Genomic DNA, 20,166 nt, shown 5'->3' with positions numbered 1-20,166 from the left:
AATGAAATCATGTTTTTAATTTCTTTGTAAACCTTCATAACACAATTTTAAATGAACTATTGACTATCATATAATTATACGAATATGTTACTTTAATTTTGAAAATATAATAGCTACGGTTGGTGTTATGAATCCAAAAGTAAAATAACAATCAACTAGATTTTAATATATTTTAGAGAAAATATATTGTACAAATTTCAACTCAATTAATGCATGTAACTTTGGAAAGATTGGGAAAATAGTAATCAGATTTTGATCTTTCTATGTAGTGAAATACTTAAATACTTAAATATAGATAACAAAACTCCCTAGTGTCAAAGAAAATAAAAAGTTCACTTCTATTAAGATGTGCCTAATTGGAAACATTAATCTAGTGAACACACTGAATAGATGAGACACATATCCCAATTCCTACCCTGACTCACACATGTTCTTTAATCTGTATATGGCTTACTACTATAGGTTTGAATACTTTACATAGACCATAATATACATAATTTTTAAAAATGATTTTGGGCACACATTCAGAGAAACTAAGATCTAGTGACATAAGAAGTAGAAAAGAAAATCAAACAAACTACGTCTCAGAAAGAAGCTTATTTCCACTTTAATTTATCTTGGAAAGATTTGCAATAGTTTTTTAAATCATATGTTCTCAAGTAAAAATTTTATCATTCAGTAATCTTTTTCAAAACAGTATATTGACATTACCTTGTTTCTCTATTGACATCCTACTACAAATACTACTACAAATAAGAGAAAAGAATTACATTTAAATTTACCAAAAAAAAAAAAAATCCTTTTATTAAGGGTACCAAACTACTCCACAATGACTCTCATAAAAAAACAAAAACAAGAAACAAGATCACTTGCAATGTCTACCATATAAATAAAATATTATGAAAATTAGATCTTGTTCAAATTTCTTACCTTTTTTTCTGAAAATCCTTGGAATTAAAACCAATAGTTTGTAGACATTAGAGTAATAAATACTTAGAATTAAAATAGAAAAGATAAATTATTAAAGTTAGTAGAAGTAGTAAATTGATTTTCTATAAAAAGTATATAGTTAATATACTTTTATATATTAATATAAATGTTAGCATCAAGAGAATTCCCTTAATAGATCTGAAACCATGTCTCAGCTAACGTTAGAATCTTTCAGTACAGTTTAAAAGACTTGTTTTCTATCTGTATTAATTTTAAAATGATTTTAGACAATACATCTTCTGTGATACAATCTGTCTTGGAAGTATTCTTAATTTTTTCATGTAGGCATAAGAGTAAAATAATTATAAGAAGGGATTTATTTTTGTCTTCATTATTATTTTCAGCCAACTAAACTGTTATATTTCTACCAAATGAAATTTAATCAAAGTTTCAGAATCTGATAATCCTTCCATTGATTCCATTATCCACTATATTTTATATCTTTAGAAGAAAGATATAAATGATGAGGCAAACATTGCCCATATCTACTACTTTAAGTGTAAAACGCTCCTATTATTTGACTTGAATATTGTTTTGAAAACCCTAAAATAATTGCTTTATTTTCTGACAATAAACACACTTCAAAGACTATTTCTAACAACTCCAAAAACATGAACGGTGTTAGGTAAATATCAAAGCCATATTCTTTAAAAATAAATTAGTTTAGTTTATACTATATAAATGAGTGATTCCTGAGAAACAGGGTGGTCTTTATGGAGTATGAATATTATGGCTCTCACATTCAAAAAGCTGTTTATAGTAAAAGTCAAAGAGAAAACCAATCTAGTTTTATGAGAATATTTTATAACACCCATGACTATTTGGAATAAGCAAAACATTGTACAGAACTCATGGACCATTTAAAATATTTAACTCAATACAAATCACTTCTTCCATTGTCTATTGTATTCTCCACCTCCTAGAGTTTGGCCAAAAAGTAACTCGTGTTTGGCAAAACTTTACTGATGGTGTGGGAGCTTATAATTGCTTCAGCCTCCACATTTATCTCCTACAACTCTCACAATGTAGCTTCTTCCTTCTTTCCTTCTTTCCTTCTTTCCTTCCTTCCTTCCTTCCTTCCTTCCTTCCTTCCTTCCTTCCTTCTTTCCTTCCTCCCTCCCTCTGTCCCTTCTTTCCTTCCTTTGTCCCTTCCTTTCTTATATTCTTTCTTAAATTTCCAAATTTATTTTCTTTTAGTTTGCCTAATATACACAGTTTTCCTCTTCAAATAATTTTAATTATATATTTTATTTTTGAGGATTATAACATAGTTACACCATTTCCCACTTTCTCCTTCTACTCTCCTAACCATACCATAATCAATTCCCTGAACTCCTTCAAATTTATGACCTCTTTTTTTGTAAATTTTTAAATATGTAAACACCTACATATTTACCAATTATATGCATACATAGTATACATGTTTGTGCATAGTATGTGTATATATATAATATATAGTATTTATACACTATATACTATGCATAGATTAATATACATATGTGTATACTACACATTTATACAGTATATACTATATATATATACTTTATATGCACTGAAACTATGTATAGTATATGAATATGTCTGATATATATGTATACATACTTTACATATGTATTTTACATATACATATGCACACATATATACATATATATTTCTAAATACATAAATTCAAGGTGTTCAGTGTATATAATGTTACTCATATGCACATTTTCAGGGATGAACTTTTAGTATTGAATTACCAATTTGTATGATTATTTTTTCTACTCTCACTGTTCTTGAACTGCTTAGTTGTTTTGTGTAGGATTGAATCTCATGAGCATTTTTGTCCAAGATGGCATGTTAATTGTTGTCCTTGTTGAGTTCAGGTTTAAGTAGTCATGTTAGGGAGCCTTCATAGGTGTGGCTTCTGTAATCCTAGGAGACACAATATCACAGAACACTATTGTCCTGGCTCTTAATGTTTTTCTAGTCTTTAGAAGACAGAGTTTATTTTGTAGAATTATCCTTTGGGACTGAGCTCTGCAAGTTTGCATTTTGATTGGTTGTGGTTTCCAAGCCACTCTTATTAGCACTTTTTTTTGCCTTTTAACTAGACAATTTTTATTTCAATTCTTGATATGAAACTGATATTCCTAGAAACATAAAAATACTTAATCCTAATTTGCTATTGTTACATGCATAGAAAAGTCCCAAGCATAATATTTATTGTATGTATACTTAGAATCAGTTAGGATAAGATATTGAAAGAAATAATGGTCCTTTTTGCTGTGTTTATTTTTCACAGTGTAGTTTTGCTCCCACCGATGTATTTTTAAAAGAAGAGTTACTAATAAATAAATAAATATTCACAATATAGCTATGAAGGAGATTTATTTAAGTTAGAGAAATTTTAAATGACTGCTGCTTACTGCAAGATTCTATCTCTGGGTTAGCTTTAAAGAAAAAGAGTGTCCTTTATATTTCATCAATAGTATCACTCTTTCAATAAAACAAACATAATAAAATAATATTCCCATAACACTGTGCTATTATGTTGCTAATTATATTATATATAATTTCAGGATTAATAAACATAAAATGCCATATTATAGGCTTTATACTTACTTTAAAACTCAAAAGAAACCTTTAATTAAACAGAAATAAGTCACAAAGTCCATCAAATTCACTTGAACAAAAACAAATATTGTACAGTGCATACTTTTTTGCTGAGGTTAATTTTCCACTACAGAATAAACACTAGAGAGTTTCCTGTAGTGTAGGTTCTTGAATGCTCATAAATTAATATTATTTTGTACTATGATATTTCTAATTTTCATTATTTGTTTTTACTCATATTGTGGTTATTTTGGGCACTTCTAATCATCAGAAGCTATTTTTATATCACTTTAAATAATTGAAATAAATTGAGATATCTTAGTTAAGATAAATAATACTTAAAAATACAACAAAACTATGCAAACTGAAACCTAGTGTTTTGTATTTACTCGTGTAAGGCTTAACTAATGTATTTTATCTACAAAAATGTTGTACCTTACTATGGACATTTCTATATCACTTTCTAAATAATGAATAACCTTAAAATATGCATTTATTAAGGATCCTTATACTCCCCTTATGGTGAATTTCTAATATTTTTTCTATGTAATTTGTTGAACTTTCAGACTATGTTAAGTAACAGAAAGCCACTGTATATGATGAACTTTAAGGATCAGAAAACTCGACTGTGGCCTCACTCTGTTATTCTGACTTTGGATTCTGATCTTGCATAATCTGTTTGTGTCTTTCACCACAATAAATTACTAGATATGTAGGTCCAGAGGACTATATAAAACAAAGAAAAGAAAGAAAGGAAAGCAATTGCATGCTAGAGTGTTTAATATACACTAGTTGTTTTATTAATGTCACCAAATTTGTCTTAACTCTTACACATACCTGGGATAGTAGAGAAAAGTACTAATACGTGCAATCAGTACCATTTGCCACGACATGATCCACATTTTTAAGTACTTACCTTTCTCACACATCTGAAGAGTCTCTTATTTCCTCACTTCCCCAGGCAATTACTGGTATTTGAGTAGTCTACATATCTGTAAAAAGAGCTGACATTTATTTTTAAAATCACTTTAATCATTCTATTTTTTATAATATACATTTACAGGTAGAAGGAAGTAATGTGTTAGGAAAAAAGTCAGAGAATGTTTTATGGATTGTGTTTGAACTAATTCTAAAAAGCTGAATAGAATTTGAAAGATAAAAATTTGATTTAATTACTAATAAACATAGATAATATTTTGAATGAGTTATTCTGTTGAATAGGAATATAAACTGATAACCAAAGTCAATAAAATTGATGAGCTAAAGGTAAATAACTAACAAGAATAAATTCAAAACTAAGGAATGCTTTTAATATTCAAAATCCAGATATTTGTAGTGAAAATTACATTTATGTGGTCATATCTAAAACTGGATTATAATTCAGCTAACTATAATATTTATTTTTAAGTTATTTCAAATTTTATTTATTCATAATACTTCCTAGCACTATTCCTAACAACAATAACGCAATATTACACACCTAAACAAGTACAACTAAAAATTGACCTAAATGAGAATGTATGTGGCAATATAATAGAACTTACTGTGTCTGCTTGTTTGTTCATTTTTATCCCAGCTAATGTATTTTCACACTATCATTTTTATAAAATATATAGCCTCTTTGACAAACTATAGGAGAACCAGCAATGAGTAATACACATACTCATTAATTCATTTAATTTTCATTTTAGAAAACATTATATTAAGATAAAAATTGTAGCAACTGATTATAGAAATCATTGCATATTCTTTCACAAGAAAAGATCTGCCATACTATACTAACAGTAAGTTAGACATGACATATTACATAGTCATTGATTTATTTTAACATTATTTTCTTAGAGATTATAGCATAATGGTATCTTTTTTTCCATAAAATGGTAAATAACATCATCCCTTAATTGACATTGCTGGTACTTGTACAGACCTTTTATAATTAAAATATCTGAAACTATTGGCCTGGAAAGTTCCCTGTACAAATATATAATGATCATTAAACACTTTTTTGTACTTGTCAGTGTAAATTTTAGAAGATATCTTAAACAATGCATGCTGAGAAATATGTGATATGAGGTTTTCTTTTTTTTCTTGGATATTTTCTTTATCTACATTTATAATGTTATCCCCTTTCCATGTTTTCTAGTCATCACTTGTGTTGGTTTTGCAGAGTCAAAATTCTGCAAAATTGCACAGCAATTCTTTAACAGTGTTTTTAATGAGTGTTCATATCAAAAGTTGTTATATTCTTATTAAATGACAATAAGTTGTGTAGCACAAAGGAAGCAGAATTTCTAACTTAAAACTAAAGCTTAAAATATGGTTAAAAATTGCTCTCTATATAATAAAAAGTACTTGTTCCTTTTACATTTAAGAGAAAACTGCCTATTTCAGTTTCACAGTTCGTTCAGGTCAGCTGTTTTATTGAAAACAAAAGCAGAAATTTTAACTTCTAACATTCTTTCCAATTAAGCTCAAGAAACATAAATAATATTTAAATAAAAGGTTAAAGCACCGGTTGTGGGTTTCACAAAATAAATTCTTCTCTCAAACAGTAAGTCTTAATTGCATTTTCCTGTTTCTTCATTTGGAACTCTTCTCCTCCCCTCCTTTACAGATTTACTCACCCTCCATTTCCTCTTCAGAACCAATCAGGTTTCGAAGAGTGATCTGTCAAGCAGGGCAAACGTAGATACAATAGGACAAGGCAAAATGTCCTCACTAAAAAAAAGCAATCCAATAGAAGGAAAAAAGTCTTAATAGCAGAAAATTGCATCAGAGATACTCCCACCTTCAGTGTTAAGAGTTCCACAAGAACACCAATATAACAGTCATAATGTATGTGCACAAGACCAGGTACAGAATCATGCAGGCTCTGTGCCTGGGCCGTTAAACAGATAATTTATATTAATAAGGTTATATTGAAAAAGGGCTCTCACTTACAGAAAAACTTTGTTCAGATGCTACTTTGACATCATTAGTATAACAGAATATCTACTGTGTCAAATAACTCTTTGAGGATTAATAAGTGCATGTCATTAAATTATATGGTACCCTGTAAATATATTTTAATATTTTCAGGTAATTAAGAGCATTTCTATATATTGTTCTGTCTTTGAATAGTATACAGAATGTTGTTCAGGTTTGCTCTGGTTTAAACTTCATTGACATCATCACATAGAAAAATAAACTTTATACATTGGTTAACTATATTTTGATGGATGTTGAGTAACATCCCTTCAGAAATCAGTTAGTAGAGTCACATTTTAAATTTTACCTCTTGATAATCATGTGATGGTGTCATATGAATACTATACATCATCTGTATCTTTAAGGAAAAAGGTACAATGATAAAATGGAGCTAAAAGAGTATTTGTCAATTTTAAAGAAGAAATAACCATAAATTAAGACAAGTTGATGATGATGAGTGTGAGTGATCTGTTTTGTGTGATGTGTCCTGTGTGATGTGTCTTAGTGTCTGTAATAAAAGTTAAGAGAAACTTTTATGAGAAAACCTATTATAACATTAAAAAAATAACAGATCAGGTGCTTGTGAATATTTGTAAATCTTAGTATGTAAAGAATTAAAGCAGAGTGTGGTTAGATAGCTGAGAATAAAAAGCTTCCAGTGTGTATGTTAAAATTCCTTGAAAACTTCTGATAGAAAAATGTTTACCAGGGGACACTCATTAGCATGTGCATACACACAGACACACACACACACACACACCACATACACATAGCATACACCATGTACTCACTCACAAATAAACACAGACACATAACACAAATGCTCCCACCCACATATAATGCACATACCACACACACACATACAATCAATCAGTCAGGTAGGCAATCAGTAACTTAGTAAGCGTAAAATAATACATATTCAAAATTAGGCTGAGGAAGAGACAGTTTATATATTCTGAAAGTATACTAAAATTTCCTTCAACAATGCATGATATCATCATTTTTATTCTAAAATTGTTCATCCCATGTGGTAATATCACATATTGATTTAGAACCCATTCGTCATCCTGTATATGTCTTTGTGATCAGATCATAAAAAACAAGAATAAAGTGGTTGTTGCTCTCAGAAAAAAAAAATGTAAGGATTTACTCTGTGTTTATCTTGTGCATAAGAAATAAGTCATGTGTCCACTTTCAATGCTAATATTGAAATTCCCTAAGATGTCTAATTATAGTTCAAGTGTATCTTTTCTCTTCTCTTAGGATAGATTTTACTTGAGGGTATATAAGAACATTTTCATTTTTTCTTTCTTCACTACTATATTCCCGTATTTTTAATCAGTTATTCATTCACTTTTTTTGTCTAGAAATCATTTTTTTGTTTGAATTTTCATCTTTTTCTTTTTCTCTTTTTTTCTTTATTTCTTTCCTTTGACTTTTTAAATTTCCTACATAATCTCTTACTCTTTGTCCTCCCATCCATTACATTCTTTTCTCTACTCTTTTGACTTGTGGAATATACAGTTTTGAAAAAAAGTGAGAAGGAACTTCTTGATTAAATTCATAAGAAAACATGAAAAGTGTGACTAATGACCTAATTTATATGTATATGCTGTGTAGAAACCATAGTGACCTGTGTGATAAAGGTTGGTCCTTTGGGAAATCAGCAAAGGTGTTTTGAAATAATAAATTAAAAATGGATATTCTGAGCTATGTGCTAAAAACCAAGTGAAAATTTAAGACATGCCCTGAGCTCATACACACCTGAAGTTCAACCCATAGGGAGAGAATAATACAAATGTATGAACAAATAGTGTATTTGCCCTGAAACAGTCATAAACAAGATAATTAATTGGCAGCTTAGACTGGGCAAAAATATTGTCCAATTAAAAATAACATTAGAACAAATTTGAATGACTTTAAATTAACAGGGAACAGGTATTTTATTGACATATACAAGAGTTGAATTAACAGTTAATAGTGAGCAGCCTTCTATATATTAAACTATGTTTCTGAAAATTCAGTGTGATCAACTAACTGGTGTGTACCAAGAAAGGGTATGACATGATAGTATCACAGTAGAAACCATTCTTCTAAGTTTCAATTTCTCAAGGTAATGAGGGTGGGAATATTCAGTAGCTACATGGCTATCTTGGAGAAAGCAAGACACACCATGAAGACTATTGTATGGACTCATTCAGAATTCTTGTCCTCAATTAAAACACAATTGCATTCATAAAATAAAAACCTCATGCAGTACCAAAGACAATAATTCAGGTGGTCTTTGGAATAAATTCAGACATCTACTATAATTTATAATTATATACTTATCTATAATTTAGCCCTGAAGTCTAACATATAAATTATAGTAAAATATAGTGAAAATATACAAAATATTGGTTATTCAATTATTAATTTCAAAAAGCACCTATATCTTATAATAGTCAAATTACTTCCTCCTTATTGATTTATATCATAATAACTCATGAAACTAAATAACACATTGAATTTAAAACTGTGTTAAAGCATAAATAATGGCATATGTAAAAATGTATAACAAAAAGTCTGGTTATATATGACGTTTATAATATACTTCTGATTGTTAATTTTGGAAGTAAAATATATTAGTATAATAAATACCAATAACAGAGAATTGGCAACATTGGGCTGGGGTTACATAAATCTTTATTTTTTTTATATCTTTTTTCTCTTGACACCTTCTTATATACATTATCATGAGAAAAATTGTGTTCATCTTGTTTTGTAGAAAACTCAAAATCCAAAGGCAATCTGATTTCTTATTTAAATATATAATTATAAATTGTATATCAATCCACTCTTCTCTTTAGTTATTATGCTTCATCATATTTATGATAATATCAAAGCAACATCATTCATCATACTAAACATATTCTTATATTTCTAAGGTGTTTGTGTTTTGGTTAGTAAATTACTTTTTGAGTGAAGTAATGGGAAATTGTTAGAATTTATTTGGTAACAAGTTTATGTACATTATGAAGATATTTAAATATTCTGATTGTCAGTGGACCTTATGGCAATATTAGATAGTGGAAATTATTTTATTTGAAAATGAATAATCTGTGAGTATTCATTTTAATATTTTTATAGAATGTGACCCCCAAAAGCATGCTATAGAGTTAGATCCATGCAGAATTTATAATTTATGATGACCCAGCATTCTTGAATATCTTGGTGGAGGCCTTTAAGGCAGACAATATTATTGAAATAACTCCATTGTCACAAAAAGTCATGTTTCATAAATGTTAATTTTTCAGATTTTTAAACAAATCTCTAAAGCCAACAGTATTATTGCATTTTTTTTGCTTAAATTTTTATATTAACATATGTTTTATTATTTTGTAAAAACTGGATAAAATAGAAGAAAATAATATATATTGAATTGAACATAAAAAAGGGTTACTAGGAATTGTTATGTATAACTATAGTTCCAGCATTGAGGTGGCTGAGTCATGAAGATTAATTGAGCTTGAGCCCTGTTTTATGTAGTTACTTTCCAGGAAACCAGGACACCTAGTTATTCTTTATTTCAAAAATCAGAACAAACAATTAAACATCAAATAATACAAAATGAAGAACCTAATTGTAAAATAAGAATTTAATTATTTTATGTATAAATTATTTTCTCAAACATTTACCATCGCTTAATTTACCTGTGAAGAAGAAGGGCACCAAGAAAATTTCGGGATTTTTTTCTTCTTGCTATAATATACAAAATGACTAGAACTTCTACTAGTGCTTGAAATTTATGCCAAAGAAAGTCCTCTGCCTTTTAAAGCACAGGAAAACAACGCTGTGTTAAAGACATTTTTATCTTTTTTTCAGAATTATTTCAAGGCATTTGCACCCATTTTTGCAGCAAGCTGCCATTCTTACATGTAGTTCTTAGAGCATATGGCAGCCCTGCTGTGAGCAGAATGAAGTCACACAGTTACTCTACACTCTTCAGGAGAGCAGAGAAGGGTAGTGCTGAGTGGGGGACATGTTCCCTATAGTATCCTTCCTTTCACCACCCTGTCATTCATATTGTAAATCATGAACTATTGCTTCTTAATGCAGATACTTGAATTTCCATAAAGATCTCTTTAATTGGCATTTCTTTGTAATATCTTTCAATAGAGCTTTTGAGAAACAGAAGTTTTCAGATTTATTTTACTCAGTTCCTAGGTAAAGTTTGTACATTTTCTTGTTGAATAAGTTTATAATAATATAAGCAAAAGTTTTAGCAGCTTTTCTGAACTTTCCCACTAGGAAGAAATGAAGCTAAGGGATGTTTTTTTTTAATGAAAAGATAACTGGTACAATTTCATCTAACAGCTGACCATTCATTCTTGTTATATCTTTAAAACTAATTTCCATATGCAACATGCATAGGGTTGTGGTTTGTATCAGAAGAAAATAGCTGATATGGTAGTGTGGTGGGTCTTAAATTATTTAAGACTCTAAGATATTATATAATGTAGTTAAAATGCAGACACTGCTGATTATTTAAAACTTATTTAATCAAATAAAAAGAAAAACAATTAGAAAATAGGAAATAATGATAGGATACATTAATATTATCATAATCCAACGTGTTGTCTGACTATACAGAATATGTTGTCCTGTATTTAGATGGTGGGATAATTGGTAGCATTGAAGTTTTATACTCAGTGATTTCTTGGAACCTGCAGAGCAGCTTTCATCTTCTCATCTATATAAAGAGATTAATTATTTTAAGTATATTATTATATGTTTGATTACAGTAAGACTGAAACACCTTTTATAATCTTTATAAAGAGAAAATTATTTTAGTAGTATAAGTGTTTTTTAAGTAAAGATAAATGTGAATTTATTAATAAAAACAGATCAGCACAGAGACTTTAAGATAAAACATACAACTAAACTGGGTGTTGCTAAAAAGTATTATAAGCAAGAATATTTAGCTGAACATTATTCCTATTGCTCTCATGTATAAATTAAATCAAAGTAGTATGTGACATTGAATTATCTCCAACATTTGCTAGATTATTTTCATGAATTTTATCATTGTTTCAATTTCTCTCACTTTAATATTACAAAACAATTTATTTTCTTTTTATCTGTTCTATCCTTGTGAATTCTTAATGCTGTTTGAAAATGAGATTGTTTAAAAGAGGGGTGTTGGTAGTCTATATCTCAAAACATCTCCTAAGAAACTAGTTATCTATTTTCTTAGTTAGGGTTCCTATTGCTGTGAAAAACATACCATGACCACTGCAACTCGGTGAAGAGAAGACATTCAATTGGGGCTGGTATATAGTTTCAGACATTTAGTTCATTATCATTATGACAGAAAGCATGGCGTCACCAGCTTTCTGTTCTCAATGGTTTTTCTCATTGCCTAAGCTTGACTGTCGAGAAACACCATCTGTAGACTTGCTTCAAACCCAGAAATCACCCCCTCTGCCTTCTAAGTTCTGGGGGTAAAGGCAGGCATCACCACATATGACTTTGAGATTTTCTTTAACTCTGTTTCACACTTTAGAACCTTAGTTGTATAGGATCTTGCTCTGAAGTCACCAGTCCCTTTATTTTATTGAACATAATGATTTTCTGTAGTCTGTTTAATTCCTTGAATACTGTATTTATCCCCATTCCACTTTCAGGTGCCAGGATCCTTCTCAAATTCTACATTTTGTAACTTTTCTTGAGCCTCTTGTTTCCTTTCATTATAGCTCTGCATAAGCATGGCCTCTAAGATCCACAAGACACAATCTACACTACACTGTTTTGGAACCTCTTCTGCAAACTCAATGAATCCAAAACTCTTCAAGTTAGCCTCAGTAAGAAATTTTGGAAAATGACAGTAAGGTGCACATTATTCACCAAAATATCACAAGAAGAGTCTCTTGATCACTTGCTAACACTCTTCTCCTCTGAAAACAGGCCCATAGAGTTCTAATGGTACCCAACACCACTATCTTTCATGATCCTACTCATATGACCTGTTAAGCTAAATGTGAAATATTCACTACTTTATTAACCCTAAGTCTAAAAGTACACATTCCTCAACAACAACAACAACAAAAATGGTCTGGCCTATGAGAGAAATACCTCAGTCTCTGATATCAACTTCTTTCTTAGGGTTCTATATCTGTGACAATACAGCATGGCCAAGGCAATTCTTATGAAGAAAACAGTTAATTGGAGCTGGCTGACAATTTCAAATGTTTAGATCAGTATCACCATAGCAGGAACCATGAAGGTCTGGAGACTCACGATGTCAGAAAAGGAATTAAGAGTCTACATCCAGTTCTGCAAATAAAAGAAAGAGACTGTGAGTCAGTAGGCCTTGCTTAGGCTTCTGAGTCACTTCTTCCAAAAAGCCACATCTACTCCAACAATGTCACACTTCCAAATACTGCCACTCCCTATAAAGCTATGGGGATCACTTTTACTCAAACCAACATATCCACCAATAGTAGGGTATTAAGAAATAGTCACAAATTTATCTAGCCTATATCCTTTGAAATATACCAGTCATCATGTATAAGTTTGCTTACGGTGTTTACAATGGTCCATAAACATACATACATACATACATACATACATACATACATATACATACACATATATGTTTTGTGTGCATATATATATATATATATGCACACAAAACATATATATATATATATAATTTTGGAAAATGGCAGAAAGGTGCGCATTAGTCACACATATATATGTATACACATTATATATATACATATACATACATACATATATATACATACACTCAATGTGAGATATATATATGTTGTTTATATATATGATATATATATATATATATGTTGTTTAGAATTGTACGCACACCCCCCCACACACACACACATATGGAATGATTCTCATTTACCATGGTGTACTCATCCAGATTTATTCAAAGCAAAAGAACATTATAGTAACCTTAAAATAAAAATAAAGTAAATTTAAGAAATAGAAAGTGACTATTTCTAAATATATTAATGTAAATGTTTTTCCATTGTTTATATGAGTGCTATCACCTAGAATACATAAACAAAAAGCATGGAATGATGATTCTCACTCAATGGAAGAAGGGTATGCATCTTGGATAGAGTGCTATATGAACTAACTTCAAGAACAAAGGACCTTTAGTTAATCAGTTCAGCCAATTAAAACCAATAGGATACTCTTTAAACCAATAAAATGAAAATCCTGACCTTGCTATTTTCCTTTTTCTCATCATCCTATTATATATTTGAGATGTTAAGGGAATCTGTTGGTAAAGGTCAAAATTTTAAAACAGTAAATGTTCCTAAGAATTTCCTAGGGATATTGTTTATCTATGCATTTTTGTTTTTGTAGATATGCAGGACAACTGAGAGTCTGCTTTTTGTTTTAGGCAGTGACACAACTAGTTTAGCAAAGTTACAGCCAGTTCAGACTAATCTTGGCAGAGATCAAGAACAGAAAATACAAAGAGCCAGTAAGGACAGGATAACAAATAGAACACTGATGTGATTTAAATAGTGCTTTGATCCTTGAGTAAAGATACAAAGAGCTGAATATCTTTGTATTAACTGAAATTATCAAAGCATATCTATATTTGCTTTGCTTTAAAAAGAATTCAGCTTTTGTTATAAAACATTCAATGAAGAATGTGTAGGTAACATAAGAAGCAAGATCTCACATATTAAGCAATGTTTCTGCTTATTATTATAATTTTCTTATATTCTTAAATGTATAATTTTTCACTGCACTGATGAAGACTGAACTTTTAGAATAAATTGCACTAATGCATATAGAGAGCTTGTAATATAGTTGCTATTCTTCAAACAATTTTTTTTTTTCATATTTATAGGCACATACATTTCATATTCATAGTGGATGTACTTTAAATAGTGAAGAGAAAATTAGGTAATTTAATATTAATCTATCTCGAGTAAGAAAATACTTTAACTTGAGTAAAAAGATACTAACATTACCAATTTCATGTTAAATGTCTGTGTAAACTTCCAGTGAAATTTACTAACAGAGAATAGAAATTATAAATAAAATAATAAATCAGTAAATCATTAGTGTTCAAAAGAAAGCTTAAAACATACTAAATAAAATTATAATATTACATTGTAAAGCACAGTTAATAGTTACTTAATTTGGAGCTCTTACAAACTATAATTAAATTAAAAGGTTGAAACATTTCTAAAGTGTAAAAAGTATCTGTAAGCTCTAGCAATGGTAATTTCCCATATGGTAACTTTATTATACCAACTATAAGGATACCTAAAGAGAGTAAGAAATCTCACATTTTACATAAAATCCTGACATTTTACAGCACACCGTAGCTGTAAGACCTGTTTTGCCAAGTGTTGAGAATACATCTGTTGTTATGTAAGCAAATGTTAGAGATTCCTGAATTTGCTCCCTTTTTAGGAAGAAAGGACACTCAGTGATAAATTTAAAAATATTTTTCCATAATTAATCCTGTGCATTTTCAGCCATTTAGTAAACTGAATACTGCCTCCTAAACAAAAGTAATTAATTTAATTCAATTCACAGGACCTATAAACTTTAACCAAATACATACCCCCTTATCTATATTTAATAAAGTATGATACTTCCTTATAATGCTCCATGTTGTTTTCAGTTCTGAAAATGAAAATACTAGTTATTCTGAAGTGGATAAAATTTTGGCTTCCAATCCCATTTTATGATGGCATGTTTAGTTTGGGGTTCTTAAAGACCTTCCATGAATATAGCTCAAGTCAAGCTGAGTAGCTGTTCTTATGTAATGTGCACATTTCCACACATTCCTACTGAACTAACTCTTTTGTTAATGGTTTGAGAAGTTTTCTAACTTGGCTTAAAAATGAAATTTGCACTACAAATCTGAAAGAAATTAGGTGATAAATTATATATGAAATTTTTTAGTATAAAAGGACTAATTCAAAATTAAGACTATGTTATATCACAAAAAGAATTTGCCTGAGACTAAAAAATTAAAAATTTCTAGCTATAACAGAAATTGACATTCCATATATAAGCCTTAAGCTGACATAGCAGAAAAGACAAGATTTTAAAATCTACGAAACACACTAGCATGTCTGGATCATATCATATAACTTATTGGTTTTCATTCAGGAAAGCACAAAAGATTTTTAAATAGATATGAAATAAACTTATATCTTATAAAATTTAGTTGTTTGTATAATTTCACTTTTGGAAACATCTTGAATTTTGTTTCTTTCTAACATGTTTGGCCCAACAAATATTCTCCATACTTCTGAACATATCTAGTTATATCTTCTTAACATTTCATTTCAATGATGCCCATTATTACTTCAGCGTATATAAATTCTACTTAATTTATTTTTACTTTTAGCACATTTTGAAGTGATTCACGTATGCCTCTTTAGGATATTGATGAATTTTCTTACATTATATATTCTAGAAATTGCTACTGCTTACTCCACTATATATATACATATATATAGGTATTTCATATATATACATATATATATGTATATAATAAAAAATGTTATTACTTAAAATTTTATATTATTTTTTTATATTATTACTCTCAAAGTAACCTGTGAATGATGGGGAAATGGTGAGATGTCTTTCCCTGTATCCTGGAAACATCACTTCAGCTTGTTTTCTAAGGCATATGCTGACAACTTAATCACTTACTGGTCTCCATAGAAAATATGTTCCCAAAACTTCCTTGATTCAGCCAATAGTAGATCTAGAGAAACAATTTAAACTTTAATATTTGTAGACCTGAATTCAGGGAGTCACTGAAAATGATCAAATCCTGTTCTCTTACTGCAGCTGAATATTTTAAATTCCCCAGACAAATTTTAATCGATAGATTAAATCGATAGGATGGAACTGAGGATTCTGATTACATTAGATTTGCCATATTACTTTGCTCTGAATTCTGTTTCCAAACAGTTAATACTAGACAGATGAATTTTTTTTTAAGACAAAATGGAAACATTAAGCAATAAATTTCACATTTACAGGATTGGAATGTAGGTTTCTAATTTTCAGTCCAGTGAGAGAAGTACCACAAATATTGAAAACACTATCATTTAACAGAACAAAATTTGTTCAGATTTCAATTTCTTCTCTGTTTTTTCCTACAGAAGGCAATTATTTAAAGATTTTTAGGTAAAGAGTTGTTTAATCTACAAAGAAAAGCCCACAATTTTGTGTGATAAGGAGACAATAGCTTTAAAAATAATTTTTGTAGGAAGTTGCAGAATACATGTTTGCTTTCACTATAATATGTGGGATGTCAGCAGCTGTTGTTTGTGTATTTAGGCCTGCACACTTTACATTGTGCAAAGGTTTTTAATTGAAAATTACATGCATACAATGTGTTTTGTTCAAAACCAAACTCATAATTATCCTTCTTTCAGTTCAACCCCAATCTCCTTGCAACATTTTCCCTCCAAAACTATGACTTAATTTAATACCTTGCAAATTAATACACTGCCAATTTTAAAATAGTCCATATCCTGAAAATCACATATTTAGGTGATGAATTCTTCAATTACGAAAAATGAATAAAGTGATCTTGTCAATATGGTTCATTTGTCAAATTAAAGAGAAAGTTAAGCTTAAAATAAATTCAAAATGAAAACTTGCAACTATATAACTATATACCATATCTCAAAATACATGAAATGACCTTATTATTCATGTAAAATTAGGTGATAAAATAAAAATGCACCAAAAGTTAGTAAAATACACATTATTTATACATAATAGGCTTCATTTGAAAAGGAATGAGGAACTGATGTTTTATTCTTGTTTTATTCTTGTTACCTGGGACTAATCAGACACTTGTAATCATAAATACTATAAAACTGGAAATTTGCAATAAATAATTTACTTATATCAGCATTTAACATCATTAAAATTGCAGTGATTTCTAATAACCTTGATTATATCATGTATTTTTTTCTATAATCCTCTAAATATCTAAAATTAAATTATTTCCACTAAAATATTTATTTCACCAATACTAAATGTTTCCATTTCTCCATTTCAAGGTATTCATCATGTAAATTGCAGTGCTTTACCAAGTGTACATGCCAAAATATAGGTTTGCATATTAAATCAGTTCCTTTGTTATTGTGTAGTGGATAGCTCAGGCATTTCAAGTGGGATATTTAAACCTGAGAGATGTCTTTTCAATTTATAGTTTATAATTTATGTGGTAGAAAGACCAGTTAAACATTAACTTTTCATATTTACATGACATGGTCATTTTTACCAATAAAGACACTACCAACATTGTATCTACTACTTCCCTGTCTTCCTGGTTCTGTTTATCATTCACTATCTGTTTTGGCTGGCAATGATGCTCTAATATAGACAGCAAGGACATATACTATCTATTTTGCACACACACACACACACCTTAATAATAGCTGATTCAAAACAAGCTCTTATTTGTATATGAATATATACACATATATTTATTATTTCATATGAAAACATCTCAAGTAAGACTTTCCAGCTGATCAATACAAAACTTAAATAAATAATATCTGAATGTTACTAGGTCAAGTCACCTAAAGTTTTCACCTAGTGAAGTTCCATTTACATGGATCAGTGTTTCCTCTAGAGTTAGTCAGTAATTTTAATAAAGGACTGACAAGGTGGCTCATGACTAATCTTAATACTTGTGTCATGGATGTGGAGAATACAAATTTATAATGAACCTAAGGTACACAACAAGATGATGTCTAAATTTAAAAAAATATGAATATCAAACATCACTATTTAAAAATCCATACCAAATGTATTTTATTGAATAATATCTAAAATAAAGCATTTATGAATTGTGTGACTAGTTAACAGAGGTCCTAACCACCAAAACTGAAGACTTTAGCTGGATCCCTAGAAGCCTTATAACACAAAGAAATGAACAAGTCCTCAAAGTTGTCTGCTGACCTACACACTGATGCTGCAGCATGTGTACACACACACACACACACACACACACACTCACATGCACAAAGAGCATGAGCAGACATATACATATAAAACACCCAAAGAATAAATGTAAAAAATAAATTAAAATAGAAAAAACTTTTTTCATTCAAATAACTTTCAAATATTTTTATCACATTTCTAGATGGTAAAACACCTTCTTCAGTCTACCAATTTAATGTACATATCTTTGTATTTGTATACAGCTTTATCTATTTTATATGGATAATGGAATAGCATCAGAACGAGAAAATTACATCCCTTATGATCATCAATGGCAGAAAATGTTCAACTCATCAAAAAAATGAAAAGATATTAACCACCTGTAATTTATTTTCATACATTTGGAGCAATTTGTTCTGACATCAGTCATATTGTAAAGAGCAAAGATAATGTGTGAAAATTATTGGCACCAATACTACAATATAATTATTCCAATTATATTATTTTCCTAATTTGACAAAGTTCTTGGTAATTCAATTTTTTAAAAAAAATGCAAATCATGATACTATTTTTATTCTTCTAAAACCTTACTAACATTCATTTACAAGTATAATTTATCCAACAAAATTTAATGAAATCAAGTGGTTAATGATGGACAGTCAAGGTTATATATTTACTCTAAAATTTAGATATTTGAAAAGAAATTCTTACTTATGTGTCAGTTATCCCCCCACATAATATTTGGAATTCTACAATGTTTGATATTTTATTGCTAGATTATTTTAGTACCTTTTTTATTTATTAGTTTTCTCTGAGTACCATCAATCAAACTTAAGAGAGTAGATTCTTTAACTTGCATAATTCCATGCTAACCAAATTTGTTAACTTGAATTTCATTTTCAAAACTGTATTTCCTGATACATGTTTTTGTTTGTTTTCTTAACTAGTGAAAAAGGCCATAGATTTTAAATCTAGAGGATTTAAGTTGTTTCCAGGGAAAGACAACAGCAACAAGTTTTCTCTCTGTGAGTGCACTCCTTTTTGTTACTTTCTCTAGTGCAAGAGTGAAGTCTGTTGTGTCTGTGGTGTCTGTCTGTGTTTTATCTAAGTGTCTGTGTATTTACCAAATAACTGCATTAATATTTATATAACATGCATGATGATTATTAAATATTTTTTATTTAAATGTATATTAGTTTAATGGTAATTCACCAAACTCATAATTTATTTTTGCTAAAATTTGTTGCTCTATGAAAATCACTTTGATCTCATTTGGTGATAGTAATAAAAATTTTATATTTGGTGTGTGAGGACAAAATGCATCTGATTCTTAATGTTGTAGGTTTGTTTTAGCAACACTTATCTAAATATGGTTCAATTATCACAGACAAATCTTCAGGAACATCCTATTGGGACTTTTTCTTTTAAACAGTTTCTTGGTATAATTTATTCAAATAAAAAAATCCCATGTAGTTTTCTAAATAAATTTTATTATAATTATTTCTAAATTTGATAATATTATTAAAAGTCTAAAATAAATATTTTTTACACAGCTGAGCTTTATCTTCTAATGCCATCTATTTATTTCAAAATATGTCACAGATGAAAAGTATATGCTATCATAAATACAGAATGAATATTTTTCAAAAGAGC

The 20,166-nt window shown here is 29.2% G+C and overlaps 1 protein-coding gene across 1 annotated transcript in view; it reads left to right on the top strand.

The window, feature by feature from the left end:
• Csmd3 (CUB and Sushi multiple domains 3) overlaps nt 1-20,166 on the top strand; it is a 942,208-nt gene that overhangs the window by 291,780 nt on the left and 630,262 nt on the right. Inside the window, 1 exon segment of the mRNA XM_076912208.1 lies at nt 19,461-19,538. Coding sequence (XP_076768323.1) covers nt 19,461-19,538 — 78 coding nt within the window.

This window comes from Arvicanthis niloticus, chromosome 13 (genome assembly GCF_011762505.2).
Source record: "Arvicanthis niloticus isolate mArvNil1 chromosome 13, mArvNil1.pat.X, whole genome shotgun sequence".
Taxonomy (NCBI): Eukaryota; Metazoa; Chordata; class Mammalia; order Rodentia; family Muridae; genus Arvicanthis; species Arvicanthis niloticus.
The sequence above is the reverse complement of the archived record's forward strand: the minus strand, read 5'-3'. Positions and strand labels throughout refer to the sequence as shown.